Source organism: Vicugna pacos, chromosome 19, assembly GCF_048564905.1.
Source record: "Vicugna pacos chromosome 19, VicPac4, whole genome shotgun sequence".
Classification (NCBI taxonomy): Eukaryota; Metazoa; Chordata; class Mammalia; order Artiodactyla; family Camelidae; genus Vicugna; species Vicugna pacos.
The window spans coordinates 45809253-45834692 of NC_133005.1; the positions used below are offsets into that span (position 1 = coordinate 45809253).

A 25440-nucleotide genomic window follows, 5' to 3' on the forward strand; every position below is an offset into this window, starting at 1 on the left:
TGTTTCCTTTGAAAGCTAAATTTTTAAGCACATACTTTCTCTGCAAGACTCCATGCGTGGTGAGAACGTGAGGTTTGGGGAGCAGGCAAGCCCAGAGTCAGCCGGGAACAGAAGAGATTAAGAAGTACTGAGCCTGAACTTCTCCCCCTGGGTGGGGCCGGGGTCTGGGCAGGGCTCCTCACTCCCCACAGCAGGCTCCGGCTTCTGATGTCCCAGTATACCCCTGCAGCCAGCCAGGTTCACGGCAGGGACAGGCACAGACCCTGGGGCTATGACCCCAGGGCCATCCCTCCCAAACCCTGAGAACTGGGCTCTGCGGGTGATGTCTGATGACCACGTCCAGGAGGTGATGAGGGAGCCGGAGCATATCACACGTGTCCACAGTGGCACAAGCCACCCCCGGATGCCAGGTACAGGACCCAGCCTGCAGGGGGTCGGGCACTGCTTTGTTCTCTGCTTTCTGCTCCCCTTATCCCCCCTCCCCCCACACTCAGTTGTGCTTCCAGCAGCCTGTGGGCACCCCAGGAATGAGAGGCGACCCAGCCATCCCGCGGGAAGCCTCCTCTTTGGGCCCTGCCCTCCATAACCTCTTCTCCCCCACCAGAGGGGACCTGGGGGCAGCTCCCCTTGAAGGAGTGGGTAAGAAGTTGAGAAGACCCGGGAAAGGAGGCTGTGCTGCCTGAGGGTACCTGGAAAGGGCCAATATTCTCCACGCACCCCGCTGGATTCCCAGTTCCCCGGGGCGCTCACCCCAGCCTGGATTGCTCCCCTCCCCACCCCAACCAGGGAGCGCACGAGGGGGACCGGCCAGCCCTGCTCTCTCGTGGGGCGGGGACAGCGGCAGGGGCCGCCTCCCGTCCCCTCCACCGCCCCCCACGGCTGGGCGCGCCCGCCGCCGCTGGCTCAGTGGAGGCGCGGAGCCCGGGAGGGCGCGGGCGCGGCGGGCGGTGTGCGGGGCGGGTGTGCGCCGAGAGCGCGGGGAGGAGTGAGCGCGCCGGGCACCGGGCGTGCGCTCCGCGCGGCGCCGCAGGCTCGCCCCGCACAGCCGAGCCGGCGGTCGCTCTCCGGGGGAGACGGCGCTGTCGCCCCGGAGCCCGAGGAACCGCGGGGTCTGGTGTTCGGAGGCAGCCCGGCGAGCGCGCCGCCCGGAGCCGCGAGTCCGGAGGAGGAGCGGAGCCCGGAGCACGGAGGAGCCCGGAGGGATCCGGCATCCCCGGTGAGCGCGAGCCCCAAGCGCCGCAGGTGTCACGGTCCGCGTCGGGCGCTTGCTGGCTGGACGGCGCGCCCACCGCCCTCTCACGCCCTCCCCGCGGGCTCCCTCTACGCTGCCCCTGCCTGCGACGCGCCCACTCTTCGCCCCGGCTTCCAGCCGCGGAGGCGCCGGACGCAGCCTCGGACCCCGGGGAGCGAGGCACCCCGCCCGCCCGGCGCCTCCACCATGCGCCTCAACAGCTCGGCGCCGGGCCCCCGGGTCGCACAGGGCAGCGACCCCTTCTCGCTGCTGCCGCTGCCGTCGTCGGGGCCGGAGGGGGCGCCCCTGACCTCGGGCTTCGGCAACAGCTCGGGCAACGTGTCGGAGCCCGTCCAAGCAGCGCCCAGCAGCGACCTGGATGTGAACACGGACATTTACTCCAAGGTGCTGGTGACCACCGTGTACCTGGCGCTCTTCGTGGTGGGCACAGCGGGCAACTCTGTGACGGCGTTCACGCTGGCGCGCAAGAGGTCCCTGCAGAACCTGCAGAGCACGGTGCACTACCACCTGGGCAGCCTGGCGCTCTCCGACCTGCTCATCCTCCTGCTGGCCATGCCTGTCGAGCTGTACAACTTCATCTGGGTACACCACCCCTGGGCCTTCGGCGACTCCGTGTGCCGCGGCTACTACTTCCTGCGTGACGCCTGCACCCACGCCACGGCCCTCAACGTGGCCAGCCTGAGTGTGGAGCGCTACCTGGCTCTCTGCCACCCCTTCAAGGCCAAGACCCTCATGTCCCGCAGCCGCACCAAGAAGTTCATCAGTGCCATCTGGCTGGCCTCCGGCCTGCTAGCCGTGCCCATGCTCTTCACCATGGGCCAGCAGAACCGCAGCACCGACGGCCAGCACCCCGGCGGCCTGGTGTGCACGCCCATCGTGGGCACCGCCACCATCAAGGTCGTCATCCAGGTGAGCAGCCTCTTCAGGGGCGCGGGGCGGGGATGGGGGCGGGAGTGTGAGGGCACCAGGCTGGAGTCTGGCCTGGGGGCGAGGGTTGAAGGCACACCCCGGGAGGCCTCGGTGCTTCTCTTCCCCTCTCCCCAAAAGTAGTTTCTGGTCTGTATACACCCTGAGTGCGGGAAGTTGGGAAAAGGTCACAAAGAAATTTTACTCCTGGGAAGCTGAAAGGGGCCGGGGGCAGGGGAGGAGGGGCGAGGGGCTTGAGAACAGCCTGAGCCCCACTTCTTCCCTCCTTCCGCTTCAGGGTTGCCAGGTCTCAGCTCCCCCCACCCCCGTCTCATCCCTTTCTGCCATCAGAGTGGACTGGAACCCAGATCAGTGACTTCTCCAGGGGTGGGTGGGGGTCCATGGACAGGCCTCAGGTATGTCCACTCCCTGAGCTGGAAGGGAAATGTGTGCTGGCACCAGCCTCCTTCTGAAGAGAATCCCTTCCATCAGCATCTCAGAAGGCACGTGGTCCCCGAGGCCAGGTCCCTGTCCTCTGCAGCAGGGCTGCCCCCAGGCCGCTCCCCAGAGCCTCCTGGCTGCCTGCCCCAGCCCACATATGGGAAGTGGAGCTCGACCTGAAGCTGTCTCCGGCCAGGTCCTACACTGAGTTTAGTCTCCCATTTTCCCGTCTGTGAACTGTGGTCATCAGAGCTCCAACCTCAGAAGGCAGAAGTTCAAGAGAGAGTGTTGGGGAAGGGCCCTCGCGGTTCCCCGCTTGCAGAAGCACTCAAGGTGTTCTTATTGGTGATGGTGGTGACAACATTGTTCCTGCTGGGAGATTCCGAGGTATTTGGGCATGGTGGCTGGCGGTGGGCCCATGTGAGGTGAACGACCCTGGAGCCGGGTGACCAATGGCTCTCCGAGGGTCTGGTGGGAACCCAGGTGGGAGCCCTCCCTGGGAATCGGCTTGGCTGAGGCAGCCTGGCAGGGTAGGGGGCTTCTGGTCCTGGAGAGAAAGAGGTCTTATCAGGCAGGGCCCTGAAGTGGGAGGAGGGTGTCCACCGAAGCTAGTGCTGGAAGAGATACCACTTTGAATGGCATCGTGGCCGAGGACGTGGGCAGAGGTGGAGGTGAAGGGGCTTCCTCCATCCCAGGGTGGGAGAGGGAAGGAGCGTCTGGGCGGGACCTCCACACCCCTGCGTGGTAGGGGCGGGGTGTGCCAGAGCGGCTGGCTGTCCCCGCTGGCTGTCCTTTCATACCCCAGCCGCCAGCAGCCTCCCAGCGCAGAACTTGTGCCGCTGCCTCGGAAGCCCAAGTCTGACAGCGGTGCTGGGAAAGGAGGGGCTGGTGAGCCGGGGTGGGCGGGCCGGGGTGGGCGGAGCTGTCGTCCGCACGACCACCCTGGGCTGCAGCTGACCCTGCACAGGCCACCACCAGTGTAGACCGAGTGGGCAGAATTAGGCTCCAGGCCTCCCTTGCCTGCGCTGGAAACTCGTGCCTACAGGTGTCCCCGCGTGGAGTGGTCCTGGCAGCCACACGCAGCAGGGAGCTGGAGGCCGTGCCTCTGCGCTGACGCCTTCCCTGCCCTGGAGGTGAAGGCAAACAGGGTGTGTGCGGTAAACAGTGAGAATTACCTTCTTGCTTCCTTTGAGTGCTTGATGGGCTGTGCCCTGGTTGGGGGCCAGCAACCACGACACCTGCCTTCAAAGGAGTGACGTGGCAGGTCCAGGTCAGTGGCTCGGGGCCGGGGCACTCGCTGCCCACCCCAGAGACCCCGCTGTGGGCTCAGCCAGGAGCAGCCTGGGTTGGGATCAAGGACAACAGTGGCCGCAGAGGGGCATGACCCCTCCACAGCACCCTCGGCCTTGACCCCGTGGCCGCCCCGCTGGTGCCGCAGACTCAGGCACCACCGTGACGCGGTCTGAGTCCTCTTGGTCAGAGGCTGTGACACCGGTACGGTCCAGGGCGCATCCTGGTCATTTGTCCACTTGGCAGGTGTCTTTTGAGCGCGTGCTGCAGAAGGTCGGCTTCAGCGCCCGCGGCTAGGGCCGCCTGAGCGTTTGCTGAGTGCTCGCTGGCTTCCGGGCGCCCTCGGAGAGCGGAGGTGCCATTTTTCTTTGAAGGTCACGGCACGTGCTTGGGAGACACACTTGGGAGAGACGGATGGGCTGATTATGAGAGACGCTCTTTGCTCTGTGAACCGGCTGCTCCGTGTGCCTGCAAGAACATTCCTTTTGGGCCAGCTAGGCCCCGGCCTTGCTGCCCCCCTCCCTTCTGCGCCGCCATCCACCATCTGCCATCCGCCATCCCAGGAGAGGGTTCCCAGGGGATTTTTCCTTCCCTACCCGGGCTTCTGGGCCACTTGGCAGACCTGGGCCCACTTCCACTGTTTTTGAACAGTGACATCTGTCCAGACAGGGGCTGGGTGCCTGTATCTGTGTGTCTCCCTCTTGTGGACCATGTGTGGGAGGGTAGAGATGTTGGCCAATCAAAATGGCTGTCACTCAGGAGACGCTCGTGTCCATGGGCACATGGACCCCAGGCAGCGTCCTGGACGCCCAGGCCATTAAAGTCTGACGTGCTTCCACGGAGGCAGAGGCAACTGAGACCTGTCTCTGCAAAGTGCAAGAAAATTGGTTCCAATAAAATCAGGACACGGATCATTTCCCCAGAGTTTCTGCCCCTGTCACCAGCCAAGCCCGGTGACCTCCTCCGCCCATCCGTCCACCTGCCCACTCCCCATTCGCTGATCCTCTTTTCCTTCCTGAGCCGGCTCAGCCTCAGTGATGCTGACACTCAGGGCTGAAGTTTAAGTCACAGGGTCCCCACAAGAGCGCTGTTACGTCGGGGAGACGTGGCAGACCCTGGAGCAGACACCCCCAGGGCTTGTACCACCATGTGGCTCCTGCTGTATGCACCGAGGACCTGCACCCTGCCCACCAGGTCGTAAGGCAGAGACAGGGCGGGGCTGTTCTGTATTAACGGGGATTAAAGAGCCGCAGCTGAGCGCAGGTGTGGTTTCCCAGCAGACCCTGGGCCGGAAAGGAGAACCACTGTGAGGACGTGGTCGAGGCAGTGGCCAGGTTCAGCCCAAGGGTTACGTGGTGACACTGTACCGACGCCCAGTGGGACGCCCTGATGTGGGCGCCCGTGCTGCGGTTCTGTGGGAGAACGTCCTGTCCGAGGACGGAGTCCGTCCTGAGGCTTCTAGGGCGGTGAGTAGGGAAGGGACCCCCACGAGTGGCCATCCCAGGTGACGCCCATGGGCTCGGGGACGCAGCCGTCAGCTGAGTCTAGAGCCTCCGCTGTGGGAAGAGGAGGACTTCGGCCATGAGCTTTGGTGCCAGCACAGGACGCTCGCCCTCGGGCACCAGAGGAAAGAGAGGCCGGGGCGGGCGCCTGCGAGGAGAGGGGCCAACCTGCTCGCAGTGCTGGGGCCCTCGTCCCCTCCTCCCGAGAAGCACGGCCAGACTTCCCACCTGGTTTCCTAGTGGTTTGTGTTTCGAGGGAGGAAGGAATCGCAAGCCTTTCTTTGCTGCATTATGATGAGACAGATACAAAATGTACCACTTCCGCCGTCTTGATGTGGACCACCACCCCACCCGTCTCCAGAACGCTCCTGTCGTTCCCACTGAACACCAGCTGCCCCTCCCCCCAGCCTCGGCTTTCTGTCTCATCTTTCCATGTTTCCGTCTGAGGGGCTGTCAGGCCTTCCTTGGTCGGGGGGACGTGGTGCTCACGAGTGAATGCTCTCCGCCTGGAGAAAGAAGCCAGCCCCCGAAGGCCTCCAACCGTGCGACTGCAGTGACAAGGTGTTCTGGGAAAGGAGCGTGACGGGAACAGGGGACCAGCGGCAGCCGGGCGGGAGGGTGGGGTGGGCGGTGGGTGACGGATGCTCTGCGCTCGGCCGTGGGCTGGTTGCACGACTGAGCGTTTATCAGGACTCCCGGAACTTAGACCGAGGGTGATTTCAGGGAGTGTGAACTGTGTCTCCCTGAGTCTCAGCCTCGAAGGAGCAGGAGCCTGTGAGGCTGTGGGGTGCCAGGTCCTCCCCCTGGGGGGCTCCGGGCAGGAAAGGACCAGGGGGGTCCTGGGGATGTTCCTGGGGAGCGCAAAGGCCCTGGGCAGCCCCTGAACGCCCCTCCCTGCCCCCCGGCCGCTCCCACCTTGCCACCGCCGCTGGGAACCAGGCAGGTGCTCAGCAGCCAGGAGGCGGGTGGGGAGGGCCTGAGCCCGCACCTGGTGGGGGACAGTGCTGCTGAGCTCACAGCTGTGGGGACCGCCTGGCCCCCGAGACCTCTGCTTTAACCCGGCAACACCCTGGCATTTGACCTACCAACTGCTGTCCCTGGTGAAGGCATAGCCCCTGAGAGGAACCCGCCAGGGTCCTCAGGTCTGAAGAGGAAACCAAGGCCCAGAGAGGATGGGGACACCCGAGCCAGCCCACACCCGCCTGTCTGTCCAGTCTGTCTGTCTGTCGCTGCTCCAGCAAGGGGCTGGGATGGAGCCGCCCACCTGCCCTGCGCCCTGCCCCCTTCGGAGACTTCTCCCCCACAGGAGAAGTCTTGTCCCCCCAGGGCCAGTGCTGGAGAGGGAAGGAAGGCCTGGGAGCTGGGCAGAGACGGGCAGTCAGTCTGGAGTTTCCTGACGGTGGCAGCCCCAGGACCCCAAATCAAATCCCAGCCTCACCACTGGCCAGCTATGGGGCCCGGGCAAGTGATGTGACCTTCTGTGCCCCAGTTTCCTCACCTGCCAGGTGGAGGTAACAATTCCTCTGTGGTCCACTGGCCAGGAGCCTGGAAGGTCTCAGTTACCCACACAGATCAATGGTGATTCAAGGAGAGACGGGCCCTGATCTGTTGTTTTAGGGTAACAAGAGCTGGCGCCTCCCAACAGGGCCCCCCTCCAGAGCCGGAAGCCGTTCCTGCCGCCCACGGCCCTGCCCACTCCGGGGGTCCGCGCGACCGCGGTGGGGCCCTGCGGGAACCCCCGAGCCTGGCGCTGTTCCCACGCCTGTGGGGACGGGGGCCGCCCACAGCTGGGCAGCATCTGTCCAGCTCCTCTGAGAAACGTTTGCTGCCCAAAGGCGAGGTCTCCCCAGCACCGTGTGTGTGACGAACCCTCTTCCAGTGTGATGACGCCCCTCCCTTCCGCCCTCCTCGCTGACCGAGCACCACGTGCCAGGTGCAGTAGCACAGCAGGACGGGGCTGGCAAAGGCTTCCACCCCACGAAGCGCACATCCCAGCAGAGAAGTCCGACAATCAGCGAAACAAACACGTGCAACACACGCTTGGCCTGTGGCAACAAGGGTGACAGAGTCCACGGGAGGGGGCGGGGACGCAGTCTCCGGCAGGTCCCTGAGGGTCTCTCGGAGGCAGTTAAGAGGCAGGTGTGCCAGGTCTGGGGGAAGAAGATTCCAGGAGAGGGATGGCCGGGGGAACTGGACACACGGGGCAGAGCGAGCGTGGCCGGGTGAGCACCGGGCGTGCGAGGAGTAACAGGAGGGCCTCAGTGAATACGCGTCATCTCGTCCTGGAGGAAAATGGGCACCATGGGAGGCTCTGTGCAAGAGGCCACATGGCTTACTTTGAGGGGGTCCTGCCTGCCTTGTTGAGAGTGCATTGCTGGGGGCAGGCCGGGGAGGGTGGCTGGGGAGGCGCCATCGTGCTCCAGGTGCGCGATCGAGGTGACCCAGACTTGTGCTTATGGGGACGGTGGAAGGATGACTGGAGACTAGATACACACTTTTCTTTTTCCTTAGGTTTATTTTTAAGTTTCCATCCAGTAAAAGTCACTCTCCATGTGACTTTTGTTTGCATCCATGAGCTTTGACAAATCCGCAGTCCTGTAACCACCACCTCCAAAGACACAGCCCCGTCCTGTCGCCTGGTGGAGTCAGTGCGTACCCCCCACCCCCGCCCCGGCCCCTAGCAGCCGTGCTCTGCTCCCCCCACCACCGCCAGCCCCGGGCCTGACTCAGGGCCACGTAAGAGGGCCCTGGCGTCCTTCGCTTATGTAATGCCTTGAGGCTCATCCGTGCCGTGCCCGGGCCAGCAGCTCCTTTTCTGCGTGGAGCAGGAGTCCGTTGCACCGATGGCCCGCCATGTGTTTATCCATTCACTGGCTGAAGGACGCTTGGGTTGCTTCCAGTTTAGAGCGATTACGAACAAAGCAGCTGCCAGTGTTCACGCGCGGGACTGCGTGTGAGCGCACACTTTCGTTCCTCTCGCGTGACCACTTAGGAGTCGGATCGCTGGGTTGTCCTAGAGTGTGTTTAACTCGGGGGGAAATTCCAAAGTGGGTGTGCCCTTTTGACGGCCCGCCAGCGACGCGGAAGGGCCTGTTCTCTGCCTCCCGGCCGGCGCCGGGGCTTCAGTTCCTGGTCAGGTTTTTTGTTTTCATTTACCCGTCCTGGTGGGTGTGCAGTGGCGTCTCGTTGTGGTTTGAGTTTGCATTTCCTGGATGGCTCATGACGAAGTGTCTCTTCAGGCGCTTACTTGACACCTGTGTATGTTCTTCGGCAAAGCTGCCTGTTCCAGAGGTTTGCGTGTTTTTTACACTGGGTTGTTTTCATACTGTTGACTCTGGGGAGTCCTTAGATTCTGCACACAAACCCTTTGCCGGATGGGTGATCAGCAAGTGCCTTCTCCCCTCGATGGCTCTCCTTTGCGTTTTCCTAACACTGCGTGTCACAGAGCAAAAGTGGGAACTTTGATGACATCCGGCTCATCAAAAAAGCCGTGGGCCATGCTTTTGGAGTTGTGCCTAACCCCAGGGCACAGGGCTGTTTTCCTCTCTCCTGCTCTAGAACCGCTATAGTTCTATGCTGTATACTCAGGCTTACGACCTGTTTTGAGTCTCTTTGTGATGGGGTGTGAGAGACGGGCGCTTTCTCTGCATAAACATGTCCAAAGGATCAAAGCCACTTGCGGAAAGATGGTCTTCTCTCCTTTGAAGTTTGTTTGCATCTTAATCAGAAGCCGCCTGACCGCGTGTGCGGGGCTGCATCCAGGCTCTCACCGGCCCCTTTGGCCCCCGTGCCTCTGCCGTCCCCAGTCCCCGCTGCCTTGATTTCTGTAGATTTGTAGGAAGTCTTCCAAGTACCATGAGTCCTTCGATTTTGTCCTTCTTTTCCAAAATCGCTTTGGCCACTCTAGGTCCTCCGCTTTCTGTGTGGATTTTGGAATTAGGTTTCCAGTATCGACAGAAGAGCCTGCGTGGGTTTTGATTGGGATTGTGTTCATCTGAAGATCAACGTGGGGAGACCAAGGTGGCGTCTCAACACCGAGCCTTCCAACCCACGCGGACACCGCGTCTCTCCGCTTACGCAGGTCTCTGGTTTCTCCCATCCGTGGTAGTCTTCTGTGTGCAGACCCTACACCACGTGTTTTGATACATCTGTATCTAAGCATTTGTATTTGGGGAGTTACTGTGCGTGCACTTCGAAAATTCTTTTCTGTTCCCAGTTTCTCACGGCAGCTTGTCTAGCCCTGATCGATGTTTAGTTACTGACCTGGTAGCTTACAACCATGACACACACACTTACTCACTCTAGAGCTTCCCTTGTGGGTTCCCTGGGATTTTTTTACGTAGACAGTGATGTTGTCTGTGAATAGAGGAAGTTTTATTTTATCCCTTCCGCGCTGCATACCTTTAATTTCCTTTTACTGTCTTATTGTATTTTTAAAAAAATGTTAATCAGCTGTATTTCAACTTTAAAAATAGTTGATTTACAATGTTGTGTTAGTTTTTGTTGTCCAGCGTAGTGATTCAGCTATATACATGGATATTCCTCTTCATGTTCTTTTTCATCATAGGCTGTTGCAAGGCACTGAATAGGGTTCCCTGTGCTGTACAGTGGGTCCCTGTTGTTTATCTATTTTACGTATAATAGTGTCTGCAAATCTCAAACTCCCAAGTCATCCCTCCCCACCCCTTTCCCCCCGGTAACCATAAGTTTGTTTTCTATGTCAGTGAGTCTGTTTCTGTTTTGTAAATAAGTTCATTTGTATCATTTCTGAGAGTCCACATATAAAAGATATCATGTGGTATTTGGCTTTCTCTGTCTGACTTCACTTAGTATGATCATCTCTAGTTCCATCCATGTTACTGCAAATGGCATTATTTCAGTCTTTTTCATGGCTGAGTAGTATTCCATCATATAAATATACGCCGCAGCTTCTTTACCCAGCCATCTGTTGATGGGCCCTCAGGTTGCTGCCATGTCTTGGCTGTTGTAAACAGCGCTGCTGTGAGCACTGAGGTGCATGTGTCTTTTTGAATTAGAGTTTTCATCTTTTCCGGATGTATGCCCAGGAGTGGGGCTGCTGGATCATGTGGTAACTCTAGTTTTAGTATTTTAGGGACCCTCCGTACCGCTCTCCGTAGCGGCTGCCCCAGTGGACACGCCCACCAATACTCACACACCTGACGCTTCTCTTGCTCGCTGCCCACCTCGAGGCCGACTTCCCGTGTCTTTTTTTCTTATCGGCGGGTCTCATCCTAGCTCTCTGCCTCCCTAGTGCTTTTTCACTTACACCGGACCCTGTGGACGACACACTGAAGAGACTGGACACTCTTACCCCCCTTTGAAGGGTGTCAGCTCTTACTTTAGCAGGCTGCTCAGTTGCAGACTGACAACCTTTTGTGGGGGGGTAAGTGTGTTTTTCTTTATTTTTAGTAGAGGTCCTGCGGGTTGAACCCAGGACCTTGTGCAGGCTGGGTGCACACTCAACCGCTGAGCTGTACCCTCCCCGCAAGACAGATCATCTTGAACCTGTGCAGGCCCGGTTTTCACACCCCAGCCGTCCTACCCTAGAAGGACCCGCGTCTGGGCTGAGCCTCCTGCGGGGCTTTTGTCCGTTTGCGGTTGGTCTTAGTGAGGGCGGGCCTAGGCTCAGCCTCCCTCTAGGGCGTGGCCCTCACGCCTCAGGTGTGGGCTCGCGGGCGCCTTGGCGGGTGCTCAGTGTGTCACGGAGGCCCCTCCTCCCCCCTCCAGCTCTGCCGGAGTGCCAGCTGCCCTCCCACAAGCCCGTCAAGGGTCCGGTCTGCGCACACGGCCCAGGCGGCCCAGGGAGGGCCCCTTGCCGGCGTCTGAGGCCCCACCAGGCGGGCCCCCCTCCCCAGTGCCTTGTTCTGCAGCTGGAAGCCCCTCCTGCAGCTCCAGGCTCTGACTTCTGCCTCTTTAGCTGGAGTAGCCACGCTCCACCCAGACCCCAGCTCCTAATGTCACGATCAGGATGGTGTCCCCAAGAAGAAAGCTGGGTGACAGTGGGGCTCAGCTCGCGACTTCCTGTCTCTCAGAGACGGCAGTCGCCCTGTGGCTTGTCCAGTGTCTGAAAACAATGGCCTGATAAATTGTGCCCAGTTCTATGGTTGTTTATGACAAGAGAGCTAGTCCAGGACCCCAAGTGGAAGTCAGCAGTGGATTTTAAACACTGCCTACTTTCAAAAATATCTGAAGCAGCTTATGACAAAGGACTTGGTTCAAAGGGATTATTAAAACAATGTTGCAAAAGAATACATAAAAACAAACACAGCTATCCTAGAAACAAAGTTGAAGACAGCCGCCGTGTTTGAGTAAATCTCGTGCCAGCGCTTAGGAAAAAGTGCCACGTTATTTGCACTTAAACATTTTTAGCTTACTGTCTGCTACAAGGTGGGTCTATCGTAAACTTCAATAGCTCTCCCCTGACATATTTAAAGGTTAAGAGCATTCTTCAGCCAGTTCTGTGCTCTTGTAACTCAAAAGCAGTTCTATTAAAAAACAAAACAAAACAAAATCACGCCACTTCCAACCTCCTGAAGTTCGGAGAGTCTTGTGGTTATCTGGGAATATTTAAACTGTAAACCTTTTTCACACTCTTGCACACAGAAAGTCCTGTTTAGGGATTATTAAGCTGCAACTGCCCAGCGCGGGCTGCGGGGCGTGTTGTCTGGAGTGTAATGTCCCAGTTGTTCGGCAGGACCACAGACCTCCAGCTCCCAAGGGTCAGGAGGGAGGGCCGGTGCATCTGGGCCATGTCACTTGGGAGCCCCGCACGTCGAGCCATCCAGGACATGCTGGTCTGGAGCCAAAGACTCGCTCATCTGTGAACCGGTCAGCTTCGGGCCCTGTGCCTGACAGGATGTGCACCGTCGGAAGCGCCTGTCGAGGGTCACTATTTATTGCCCGGGGATGAGGCAGAAGCCGTTGCATCCGTGCTGACCCCGTCTCCTGATCTTGGCCCCGAGCCACTCCCGTCACTACCGGTCCCTCCCAGGAACCCCTAAAAGGAAGATGCACAAGTTGGGGCAGAAGTCCTTCCCTCCCAGGGACCCTCTTGGACATACAGTCCAGAGACAGCTCCCCCGAAGACTGTCCACAGTGCGGGAAGCCCGTCACATCACCCCTTCGCTTTCCCCACCCCAGTGATGGGCGGGGGGGAGGCAGGTCCAAGGCTCAGCAAAGCGCTCTCTCCGGTGGCCTCCGTGTCTGCCCGTCTCCCCATCACAGCAGGTCAGGAGCACGGGCACCACTGGCCAGGGCAGGAGGTAGAATAGAGAGGCCCGTGAGCCTGGGTCAAGCAGCTGAGTCATGGCAGGTCCCGTGCTGACGTCTGCGGTGTTGCCCACGTGGACTCTGCAGGAGGTGGGAGGGAGAGCGGCCAGCCCTGAGGCCCTTCTGTCCGCAGAGGCTGGCAGTATGCCTGGGTCCCCAGTTCTGCCCAGCCCCAAGGCCCATTTTGCCAAGGTGGACCTGAGCCACACCCGGGGAGATATCTGCTCTGCCCGAGGCTGGACGGTGTTTGAGGGCCTGGAAGGGGCAGGTCTCCTGGGGGCTCTGAGGACAGCAGGCTCTTCACACCCTCAGAGACCCGGAAGATTGGGAGGAAACACCAGCCAGCCACAGCGAGCTGCCGAAACAGTCAGGCACCCCAGCCGAGGGAAGATTTCTAAACAGCAAGGCGCCTCCGAGGCCCCCACCCTGTCACACTCGCCTGCAGACTCGACGCGGATAATTGCAGGGCACTTAGACAAGGGTAACACCCGTTAGACTTCCTGCAGTTCATTTGCCTGACAGCTTGTTTAAGAGACTCCCGTTTAATGTATTAAAAATACCTACGTTTGTGTCAGATCTGGAGATCGGCTGGAAGCTGCCCAGAAAGCTTCCCGTTAAAACCCCCAGGAGCAGGTGCTCGTGTTTGGAAAAGCTCTAACCCCAAACACCTCTTGTACTTCTGTTTGTCACAAAGGCCATGGGTCTCGTGAACAGATGAATCCTGGGGTCATGGCAACAGAGGACCACAGACCAGGCCACTCAAAATGACAGAAATCTATTCTCTCTCAGCTCTGGAGGCCAGACTGCAAAGGCAGGATGTGAGCAGGGCCAGGCTCTCTCTGGAGGCACGGGGGACAGTGCTTCCTGCCTCTTCCAGCTTATGGGGCCCCAGGCATCTCTGTCTGGTGGCCACCTGCCTCCCTCCTCTGCCTCTGTTGTCACATGGCTTCTCCCCTCTTTGGGTCTTCCTAAGGGCACTGTCATTGGATGCGGGGCCACCCCAGTCCAGGACGGCCTCGTCTTAAGAGCCTTAACTGCATCCACAGAGACCCTTTTTCCAAATAAGGTCATGTTCACAGGTTCTGAGGGTTAGTCTGGACGTATCTCTTGGGGACCTCCAGCAACCCCGGTAGTCCATGCTGCAAGGGACCAGGGCCGGCTCTCCCCGACAGAAGGCTGCCCCTGGCGAGCTGCCTGCCTGGGCCGTCTCGCCCCGGGCACAGACACTGAGCTCTCTCCTGAGCACTAGCCGGTTCCCCGGTTCCAGGCAGGAGCCAGCGCGGGGGCCCCTGGAAATGCTGGAGGAGGAGCAGAAAGGGGCCGGATGCAGACCTCGCAGCCTCCAGCGAGACTGCACGGGACAGCCTCAGGGCCGGCCAAGACGAGGCCTTCCATGTCCTCAGTCCAGGAAACGCCCCTGAACCTGCTGCCAGGATGCGGCCCGGGTAGGGGTGGGGCTGGGGGAGGAAGGGGGACGCGGCCAGGCAGGCTGAGGAGCCCCTTTCCCACATAATCCCACTTGACCCTGTGGTGACCCTGTGAGGCAGGAACAATGAGCCCATCTTTGCGCCGAGGCGCAGAGGGGCTGGTGTTAGGCGGCAGCTTTCTGTCCCCTCTCCCAGATCCCCTCCGCCCTCTCTGTCCTGCCGGAGACGCCGAGCCCAGCTGTCCACGTTGCTGGCCCTGCCCCAGCCAGGCGAAGCCCATGGGAGGCGCCGGAGGGGCAGAGGGCGGGGGTGAACTCGGGGCCCGTGCTGCCCCGTCTCGGCCCTGCTGCGCGGCGGGCGCCATCGCCCTGCACGGCCGTGGGTTTCATCCCTGCAGCTCCCTCTGCCCCTCGGGCTCCCCAGGGTGACCCTCAGAATCCTGCCTTGCCCTGGCCAGCTGTCCCCTGGCCCACACCTGGTCAGGCTGTCCCTTGGCTGGAAGCTCTCCAGTTGCCTGTGGGAGTGTGCTGGCTGGTTCCTGCTGGCTGGTTCCTGCTGGGTCCTGCCCAACGCTGTGATGAGCCAAAGTTGAGCTCAGGTGGATGTGCTGACCACACATGAGCCCCCTGTAGGGGGACAGGTGCCTGTGACAGTCAAGGGGGGTGAGAGGGGGGAGCAGCTGCGGCAGGGATGGTGTGGCGAGGTCTGTGGCTCCCGGGGCCATGTTTTCTACTCCCAGCCAGAAACCTTGAGCACACCCGTGGGGTCTCTGAGCCACGAAGGTGGCCCCTAGTGCCCCGGGAAGGCCGAGGGGACTCGTGTGCAGAACAGGCCTGGACTTCCTCCTGGGACCCGGCAGCTGAGATGGCTCTGATCTGAGTGGCTGGTGTGGATGCGGGACCCTGGTCAAGAGGCTGCACTGGCCGCAGGATGGGCCGGGAAGGGGGTGACGGGCAGGGAGGCTGGGCTGCAGGCAATTCCCAGGCGCATGGGTGCCCTGGCCCCTGACTGGAGCTCCTTGGCCCAGGCGCAGGAGGGCTCCTGGTGGCTCTGCCTTAAGACCCCAAATCCCTGCTCCGTCTGCCAGAACCCTGGTGGTTCCGGAAAGAACCAGGAGCTCCCCTCCCTGTCCTGCCCCCAGACAGGGGCCCAGAGGAGCTGCTGGGCAGCCGCCCAGGGGCTGGGGTCACCGGCAGCCTCGTGGCAGCCCAACGGGGAGTGTCTGGTTGACATTTAAAGCATTTAGAGCCGACCCCTGCCCTGCCTGGGCCGGCTTCTGCTGAGTTTTAATGGAATCCTTCCCTGACCTTTTTAATTAATTCACAAAACAGATGGGGCACCCCTGGGTCGACTCCCCGACATTCTTCCAGATGCTGTGAGCTGGGGTCATGGTGCAGGAACCACAGGTAAAACCCAAGCACCTTTGTGCCAGGAATCAGACAGAAGCGGATCTCCAGGGAGGCCTGGTCTCCAGGAGCGGCCACTCAGGCCACAGCTGCCTGGGAACTTCCACTTCTACTGCCAATAAATTAAACTTATTTTCGTTCCTGCTGCTCTGGACAAACAGCCACTGTCAGAGAGTGGAGCCCAGGAGGGCGGGCTGTTCAGGAAGGAAACCACAGGGGTGCCGGAATTCGGCAGGCCCCAGGTGCCCCCTTTCTCCACACTCTGTGGCCCTCCCGTGAGATGCAGCCGGCAGCCCCCACCACTGCACGGGGGCCTGGGGGGACCCCTGACGGTCCCCTGAGGTGCTGGCTTTTAGAGCAAAGGGGAACACTGTACGAACGTTGAGGAGTTTGTTTACTGATTCGGGGCTCAAGTGGGGCTGTCTCCACAAATAAGGGGGGACCACCTACAGTGCAAAGCCGGATGTCTGCTCGTCCCTTAACCACTGAATGAGGTGACAGACGCTGGAACCTAACTACTCCCAACCCCGTATGATGCTCGTGACCCTCATGCATCCCTGCCAGGGCTCAAGGGCCACGCCATCAGCTCTGGGATTGCTTTGAAGGCCAGATGCTGTGTCCAGTCGGGAGGCTGGGTCCATCAGCGGGGCTGGAGGCGTGGGCTCCAGTTCGTCAGGAGTGCCTGGTAGTGAGGAGAGGATTTTGGTGTCACCTGTGTTCATTGGTCCCAAAGGCTCCAGGTGCTCCTGGAGTCCTGGAGAGACCATTGAGTTCAATGGGGAAACATTATTTCATGAAGCCAGGTCAGGTCACGTTGGTCCCCTCCCAGGAGTCGTGCAGGCCCCGTCAGCCCATGGTCAGGTGCAGGGCCTCCGTGTACACACACTGCCCCACAGACTTGTCACCGTGGGCAACCGTGCATGTTGTGGACCCTCTCTGCAGCTGAAACCAGGGCTAGGAGAGAGGGGGACCCTGGGGAGTCCCAGCCAGGCATTTGCTGGGAACAGGTGAGTCCACGTGCTGGAGCGCAGTGAGGCACAAACAGCTTGCCTCTGCCCCCGAAAATAAACAAGGCTGTCACTGCCTGGAACCGCGGCTTCCTTCCCTGTGACCGGGCCCGTCCAGCAGGCTGGGTTGGAGCCAGCTTCTGCGCTAAGCAGGGCTGCCACGCTCAGCAGAAGCGGCTCTGATGAGCATCCCTGAGGCTGGCCACTGAGCAGTGGCCTGGAGCCCCGGCTGGCAGCGGAGCGACTGTGGCAGGCAGCACAGACGGGGCAGCTGGACGTGGGTTTCCTCAAGGACATGTGTCCAGGGTGGCTGGAGGGAGCACCTCGGGTGGGAAGAAGTGGACCTTGGACCAGTGGTCATCTCTGGCTGAAAGCTTTTATGGAAAATGGCTCCTGGACCTCGGGAATCCAGGCCAACCGCCCAGGGCAGACCCCAGTCTGCAGGAGCTTCCAGAGGGCCAGCGGGGAGCTGAGGCACTGCCCCAGGGTGGGCAGGCATGGGTGCCCAAAAGCTGTCCCGAGGTACCGCTCAGTGCACCTGAGTGCTTCCCAGGAGTCTGAGGGGAGAGGCTCCTGGGCAAGGGCCAGCAGAGCGGGCCACGGGACAGAACAGCTGTGTCCTGGGTGGGACCAACCCAGCTCCCAGCTTCCTGCGTGGCTCACTTCGTGTCACAGCAGACAGTGCCAGGCGCAGCACGGCCTCAGATTGCCCAAAGCCCACGGTGACGTGGGGCCAAAATAGGGCCAATCCGACTCCTGGCATCCCTGCCAGGGCCCCTTGTGAGGACAAGGAGGAGCGACATTGCCTTACGAGCAGCGTCAGGCTTCCTGAAGCAGCGAAGGCTTCCTGGAGGAGGGGCTGAGAGGCTTTTCAGTCTGGGGGAGGGGCTGGTTTGCTCTCCCCCAGGCTCTCCAAGCACCTGAGCTTTGATCCTATAGGAGGGAGGCCTGGGCTTCTTGGCTTTGATGCTCTCACCTCCCCGCCATGACCACAGTCCCCTCCTGCTCCGTTGGGGCCCAGGGTTGCCTCCTCCATGAAGCCCTCCATCCCGCAACCTCACGGCTCCCACGCAGGTATTTCCTCCCAGCCTGTCGCTTCTCATTCTCTTGGCAGTGCCTTTGCAGAGCAGAAGCTCTAATTCTGATCAAGCCAACTCATCTGCTTTTTTTCTTTTATGGAAGATCCAAAAACTCGTCACCAAACTCAGGGGCACCTGGATTTTTCTCGTGTGTTATTATGTAGAAGTTTCCGGCCATTCTGAGTTAATTTTTTTAAGATTTAAGCCCCAGCTGTTCCCGCACCGTTTGTTGAAAGGCTGTCCTCTCTGCGCTGAGCCGCTGTGCGCCTCCGCCAAAGGCCGGCGGCTGTGCGCGCAAGGGCCTGGTCCTGCGCTCCCGGTCTGCTCCGCCCGCCTGTCGCCGCCTCCTTCGCCATCACGCGCTGGACTGCGCGCTACGGCGCCGTAGGTCCTGGCGTCGGCTGGCGGTCCTCCAGCTCCCTTCACCCTCAGGGCTGTGTTGGCCATTCTGGTCTTCGGCCTCCTCTCCGTGTAAATCTTAGAATCAGCTTGTCGGTATCTGCGAAGTAGCTTGTGGCGATTTTGACTGCGAGCGAGTTGAACCTGTAAGTGAACTTGAAGAGAATGAAGTCATAGCGACATTGAGTCTCCCAGCCCAGGAGCGCGGGCTCCCTCTCCGCTCGCTCGCCCTTTTATTTTTCCGCTAGAGCTGTGTGGCCTGCCCCCTGTGCACCCTGTGTGTTCTTTGTTAGAGTTACACCTGAAGGACTTCATCTGTGCTGCTGGCTGCACGTGGGGCCGGGCAGGGCGGCCGGATGCATGCTCCCCCCTGCACTTGCTTTGCCTCGCTTCCTGTCGGGGCCGGGTGCGCGGACGTCTGGAGGACAGGGGAAGACCCTGTGTCGGGATTTGGAAGTAAAGGCCGTGGCCCCCGGCTCTTCACGCCGAAAATTTCCAAACTTCCTTCTTCGACTGGCGTTAGCAGTTAGACCGTTTAAACAGGAAGTCTGCCTGGGGCCCATCACGGGGCGGGTCACGCAAGGGCCGGCCAGGCCATTCAGCTGCCACAGAACTCCAGACGCCCCTCCCGGTGTGGACCCCAGGCTCCCTCCGATGGTCCAGCTCACAGACAGGCCACCGAGGCCCTCCGTCAGTGCCCGGGGCCCGTGGGGAGAGCTCCCGGTGCCCCCGCTCCGTGTCGGGTGATGGGCAGGTGGCGGGTGTGTGTGAGGTGTCCCGGGGGCCCGGGGCCTCGTCCTGCTCCCACGGCCCGGCCGAGGCCAAGGAAGCCCTCGGTCTGGGTCCGAGCCGCACGCAGCCACCTTTGGCTCAGGAGGAGTAGGGCAATCAGACAGGACGTGGGCGGCCCTGCTCCTCCCCGTCCCCGCTCCTCCGGAGTTCTCCAGCAGCTTCTCCCCTCCTCCCCGCCCGCCCGCTGGGATCACGGGGGTGGGGGCGGGGTGGCGGCCGGGGTCCCTGGCTGCTGACGTCGGGCTCGTGGGCGTCTGCTGGCCCTGCCAGGTCCCTGAAAGAGACGTGGTGGCCCAGCCGGGCTGTGTCCCGGGAGCCGTGGAAAGGACAGCCTGCAGGGGAGTCACGTGCTGTGAGTATTCATGCCAGCATGTGACTTGCAAATCCCAAGTCATTTAAATGTCATCAACAGTGTGTGGATGTCTTTTCGGGATAAGATCTGTCAGAGAAAATGAATCTTGATTACCAGTCACAACAGGGAAACAGCCCCCACGTCCTGGTCCGCATCCCTGTCCTCGCAAGGCGGCCGCCTGGAGGCACATCGTGTGACCATCCTTCAAAGGCTCAGCTTGGGGGGCGGGGGCTGGAAATGAGTGCTGATCTGCAGAGGGGAAGCTGTGAGTTCCCGCAGGAGCCGTGGGCTCACACGCTTGCCCACACTCCTCCCCGCGGGCTGTGAGCACCCTGTGGGGGCAGTGGTATCTCTCGGGCAGGGACACTCCAGGCTCCCCACGTAGGGCCAGCCAGCGTCCACTCCAGTGCCCCAGGCTGGGAAGAGAAGTCCTAGAGCACGTGGCTGCTGCTGACCGGCCCAGAGCCTCTGCCCAGTGATGCGGGCGCTGGGGGAGGCTTGGGGAGGGCTCAGCGTGGTGGTCTAGCCTTTGAGACAGAGGGGCACGCCACCCTCCAATGGCCGCTCTTGATCTGAGGATCTCAGCTGATGAGGGAGAAGGTTCTGGGCTGGGTGAGCAGGCCTCACACGCTGGGCTAGTACCGAAGACGTAATTGCTGTGTGGGCCGAGTGACGCGTGGTGACAGCCCAGACGTGCTTGCCCATGTCCCTAAGGACAGTGTTGAGAGCCAGCTCTGACCCCCACAGCCACCTTCTGGGCTGGGGACCCTCCACCGTCCCTGTTTGTGGGTGAGAAGACAGGTTCGGGTGGGGAGGCCACCAGCTCAGCACGCCCCTCCTGGCAGCCATGGGACCCTGTCCACCTCTTGTCCTGGCTGCCCCCACCCATCCCGGCATCTCGTCCTCGGGGCTTAGCTGCTTGGGGTGACTGGTTCACTTCTGAGTCCTGGCAGGTGACAGAGCAAGAGAGGAGGGGGCCTTCCCTGGAGCCTTCCCTGCGGGGCAGCGGATCTGTTCACTCACATCTCGGTGCACCAGCATGCTTCGCAGGGATGCCGAGAAGGGGAAGGTCTGCTTCCGGAAGCTGTGACCCCAAGCGCAGGCTGCCCGGGGGCCCTGGCACTCCTGCGGCGTTCTCGGAGGGGCCTCCTGCATTAATCAGCCCAGCTGTTCTCACAGCTTGTTTTATTAGGAAAGACCCCTCCTTGACCTCGTGCAGATTCTCACGCACCCTGTCTGGGCGACGACCTGGGGGCCCGGGGGCTGCTGACCCCTGCTGACCAGAGTGGCTACCAGGGAGCCAGCCCGATGCCTCCACGCGGGCTGTGGGATGGACGCCACCTGGAAACCATTCTGCAGGGCTTCTCCTTAGAACTCCGGCTGCCCTGTGCGTGCGGGGACCGGGCCGAATCCACGGGATCTTGAACCACGCACCTGTGATTCAAGAGTGCTCGTAGGAAGGGACGCAGGCCCAGTCTCTCCTGAATGCTTTTTATACTGGCTGCATGTTGGAGCGACAATATTTTGCACAGATTGAGCTCAACAAAATACATTAATGATGTTATGTTCACCTGTTTCTGCTGTTCTCCGGTGGCTAGAAGAGTTTCTCTCACCACTGGCGCAAACTGCACCGCCTCCGGGGAGGCTGGGCCTGTCTGTGCGCGCAGTTCTTTTGTGCATTGGGGCCGTTCTCCAGTGCCCCCCGAGTTTTCCCCCAGGTTGGGGGCCCCTATACTGGGACAGCTCATCTGTCGGTTTGCCAGCTGTTCTGGACGGAAATGTGCCCCCCATTTATGTGTTGAACACCCCCGAGGTGACGGTATTAAGAGGTGGGGCCTTTGTGGGGGGTTGGGTCAGGAGGGTGGACCCGCTTTGGGATTAGTCCTCTTGTAGGAAGAGGCCAGAGGGCCCCGCAGCCTCTTTCAGCTGCGTGAGGACAGAGGCGGCCTCAGCAGAGCCCATCCACGCCTGGCCCGCCGACCCTCAGCGTCCAGAGCTGTGAGAAACAGGTGCTACCGTTTACCCGCCGCTCAGTCCACTCAGCTGGATGTCCCTTCACTCGCTCATTCACACAGTCAGCATGTGAGTGAGTGGGGGGCACCAGGCTCTGCTCCCAGGCAGCCCACGGGGTGAGGGGTGGTGGCTGGGGACAGCAACCAAGAGACAAACACACCATCACGTGTGCCAGCGGAAGGGAACCCAGGACCGGGAGCTCTCCCTCCGGCCTCACCGGCTGCGCTGGGCCCCCGGGGGTGGGGGGCAGAGGGCAGCACGGCTCTAGGGGGGAGGGGGAGGGGAGGAGGGCGGCCTGCCCCCATGAGGTGCACCTGGCGCCCAGACTGGCCCCATTCACAGTTATGCAAATCACCGTCACTGCCATTACGGGGGCGGGGCCGTTGGAAGCCGGGTGGCGGGAGGGGACCGGCGCCTCCTTGGCTCCGCGCAGGCTGCTCATGGTTCAGCGGGATCCCACTTCTGCAGCGAAAGCCCGGCGTCGGCGGCTCCACACACTCCCGGTCTAACAAATGAACACATTACGTCTTTGTGACAAACACAGTGTCAGGAGGGAGATTAAGTTCCTTTCGTGGGTGGAAAAATGATGCAGAGGAAGTGGCCCAGGACCAGATGCCCGCTGCAGGGAACGGCCCCCTCCCTCCTTTATGCCGGATGGTGGCCACCAGTCCAGGTGCCTCCCCAGGTGGGCGGCCACTCTGCCCATGGCTCCCTGGGGGCGGATAACCCCCAGGAGCTGTCTCCGTTCCCCAACTCCTGCCCTGGATGCTCTGGACAACCAAGCTGGGGGCATCTCACAGCCCTGGGCGGGAAGTCCAGAGCCAGGCACCAGCAATGACCGTGTCCTCACGTGCCTTGGGGGGTGGGGCAGGCTCTCCCTGGGGCCTCTGATCCCATCCTGAGACCCCACCCTCAAGACCTGATCACCTCCCAGAGGCCCCACCTCCTAACACCTCGTCTTGCCGTTAGGATTCGACACGTGACTTTGGGGACACACATTCCGTGCAGGAGAGTCGCCCCCTCTGTGTAATGTGAGGCAAGTCCCCCTCCTCAGGGGGAGTGAGGGTAAAAGAAGTGACATGAGGTAAATGCATGGTGACAGGGAGCTTCGCCCGGAGCCGGCGAGCCTGTGAGGCTGGGGGGCGGGGGGCTGGGAGCCCAGTTGATCTCTGTTTCTGGTTCGGAGCTTTTTTCAGAGGGGTCTGGTCTGAACGCCAAATTTGCGCTGTGTTCAACCACGCTTCCTTCAGAGTCTAACTTTCCAGGCTGTAACTGTCGTCTGAGCCTGCTAACGTTCATCCCAGCGCAGAGACCAGTGCGTAGTGGCCACGAAGCCTGGGTGTCAGCTGAGGGGCAGTTGTGCAGAAGCACGACCCTCGGTGGCAGCAGACCCATCAGGAGGCGTGGGGTCTGCTCTGAATCTGGGGTGTGGCAGCGGGACAGCCCAGATCCCAGCAGCCTCCTCACTGGCCACTTTGTGGGAGGCTGAGGCCCCCAGGCCTCTCTCCACCGTGAGGCCCTTCCCTCGTTCAAGTGACCGCCCGGGTTCTCTGTGAGCCAAGAGCAAACGGACGGGACCCGGCGCCAAGCGCGTGCACACGTGGCCAGGCGCGCTCACACACAAACACACACAGCCCCTCGGGCACACGCACACAGAGACACACAAACACACGCGCACAGTAAGCCAGCCGCAGCACGGCCGACGTCTGGGGGCTCGAGGGAGGGCCCCCGGACACGTCAAGCCGCAGGCCCCGTGAAGGACGCCAGGCCCCGCCGGCACCTGGGCTCGGCTGCCCAGGGCCCACTTGCGTTTGACGTCACACCCGCCTGAGTCTGAGCCAGCGGCGCAGAGCAGCTCTTCTCTTTTCAGGTGCAACCGCACGCTGCTGGTTCTTCAAGGAGTTAGACTCACAGGTCAGACTCTCTGATGGGACTCTCTTTACAGGAAGTAAGAAATAACACCGCCCGGCCCCTCCCCGTGCTCCGTACCCTGCTCTGCCGTCTGGAGGGGGGGGTGGGCCACCAAAGTGGTGCCCAGCTGCCTTTATGACACCAGTCCCCCCCCCACAGCCAGCCACAGCAAACTGCCCCTAGAACCAGAGTCTATAAGAGGTGAAGAAAAGCAGTCCCCAAGTTGCAGGGGCAGGATAGCCCAGCCAGCCACACAGACCACCCCTCCCCGCCACCCCCACTGTGCCCTCCTGCCCCCTCAGGGCTTCTTGTCAGTGCTTGCAGTGGGGGGGTGTATTTTATTTAAGCAAGAGGTGTTCCCCTCCAAAAAGAAAATGTAGTAGTGGGGCAGTTAAATTAAAAAATACAGTGCTCCATAAGACAGTGTATCAGCTAGACTCTGCCACATAACAGAACAGCCCCAAACTAACTGGCTTAAAACAACAGCTATTTATTTGCTCGTGATCCATTGGATTGCAACTTGGGCTGGCTCAGCCAGTCTCAGCTGGAGTCACTCATGTGGCTTTGGTCATCCTGTGGCTTCACCGGTCCTGGATGGGTCTGAGATGGCCTCATTCACCTGTGTGGAGGGTGGGGCTGGGCCTCTCTCTCCAGGCTAATCAAGGTTTCCTCACGTTGGGGCAGCCACATCCGAGAGTGAGGGCAGCAGGGCTGGGGCCTGGCCTGGGAGGCACACATCGACTCTTCCACTGCGTTTCACCGGTCAGAGCCAGCCCGGGCGGTGGGGGGGGGGGGGCAGGCCCCACCGCTTTTTGAGAGGAGCAGCCAAGTCTTGTTCAGGAGAGTTCTGGAAGGAGTTGCACCGCAATCTGGGATGTCTGGGGTTAGCACCTCGGCCCTCAGATTACGCCGCACAGCTCCGGGGCTCTCCATGCTGATTAGACAGGCTCAGCCCCTGGGAGGTCCTGGTGACTGCGGGTCATCACGGTTCTGTCCGAGGGCAAGCATGCCACTTAGTGGCATGTGGTGGCCGGTGGTAGCTGAGCCAGGGACAGAGCAGGCACAAGGGGCCAGAGCCTAGCGCGGTCTCAGGGGAAAGCGGCCACATCGATCAGATGTCTCCCGGCCCAAGGGGTGACCTGGAAGCTGCTTTTCCCATCACAGGAAAGCTCCATCCCCGCTCAGTCCGCGGCAGCGCTGTGGGCCTCACCCTGGAGCCTCTGCGTTGCTGAGAACTTGTCTCCTTGTTGCTGAGTTTGCGGGGAGGACGGCAGACGGGCCAGAAGAACCAGAGACCTCCCGGCACCGACCGAGACACCACCAACCACTGGAGCCTGCGAGCGGCGGACGGCTGCGTCCAGCGCGGCTCGGGACCGTGTCTGAGGACAGGAGACGCGAGGCTTAAGAAACAAAGAGACAAAGTAAAGAGCAAAGATGGGGCCAGGGGACTCGAGAGCTCGTGGATCGAGAGCGCCGGAAGCCTGGTCGGCATCATGTTTATTAGGAGTATACGGCTCAGAAAAGCTTGGGGCGGGGGGCTTTAGATGTTCCCTGCGGCAAGCACTGAGCTCTGCTTGCGAAGGGGTTGGTTAAATCCAAGCCGATCCCCTCCAGGAACTGTCGCCCTCCCCGGGTATGTAAGATTTATGAGCGCATCGTGTTACTGCCTCCGGGACACCGCGCGATAGCAAACATCTCCTCTGGGTCAAACCGCGTGCTTTCACACCAGAACAATGTTCTGTCAATGGATGACCCGGCTTTCCAGGACCGTGCATCATGTGCCCTCCCTCGTGCCCTGATGGTCAGTCTCAGGGCAGCTCTCCACAGATTGTCTTTAGCGTGGTCCGTGCTGTAGGTCATTTCCTGCGTAAAGCATTAAAACAGAGCAAGCATGTGCGTTTGAAGCAAGCAAGTGTGAACATAATATTTTAAGCGCACGGAAGTTTAGGTGCGGCTTGTTTCCCAGCAGCGGACCCGCCCGCTGGCTCGGTGCCGGCTCGGCCACGCAGGGACCGGGCCCACACAGGGCGGCCGAGGCCCGTGTGCCTGCAAGCGCCCACTGCAAAGCCGTCAGAAGACTCTTCTCGCCGCAGAGAGAGGGTATTGACGGGAGGAGGGGACAGAGTTAGGCTGAATGAGCCTCGGTCAGTGAAGTCACATCATCACACACCTGGGACCGTCCAGACGCAGTGATTAGCGCCCAGGCTGACGGTGGGAGACACATGTTAGCACCACAGGAAGAAAGGACTGGCCTCCAGCGTGGCCAGAGCTGACAGGTGACCCCAGTTTGCGGGGACTCACGCACCCACCTCAAGGGGGAATGGGGGCCCCGAGTTCCCGCCCACCCCCGCAGCAACTCCCCACAGGTCTGCA

At 60.9% G+C, this 25440-nt stretch overlaps 1 protein-coding gene across 1 annotated transcript in view; it reads left to right on the forward strand.

Moving 5' to 3' along the window:
* The first annotated feature begins 1438 nt into the window (after positions 1–1438).
* The window catches only part of NTSR1 (neurotensin receptor 1), a 37189-nt gene continuing 13187 nt past the window's right edge, over positions 1439–25440 (forward strand). Inside the window, exon 1 of the mRNA XM_006209724.4 lies at positions 1439–2161. Within this exon, the coding sequence (XP_006209786.2) occupies positions 1439–2161 (723 nt within the window). The remainder of the gene's footprint in view (positions 2162–25440) is intronic.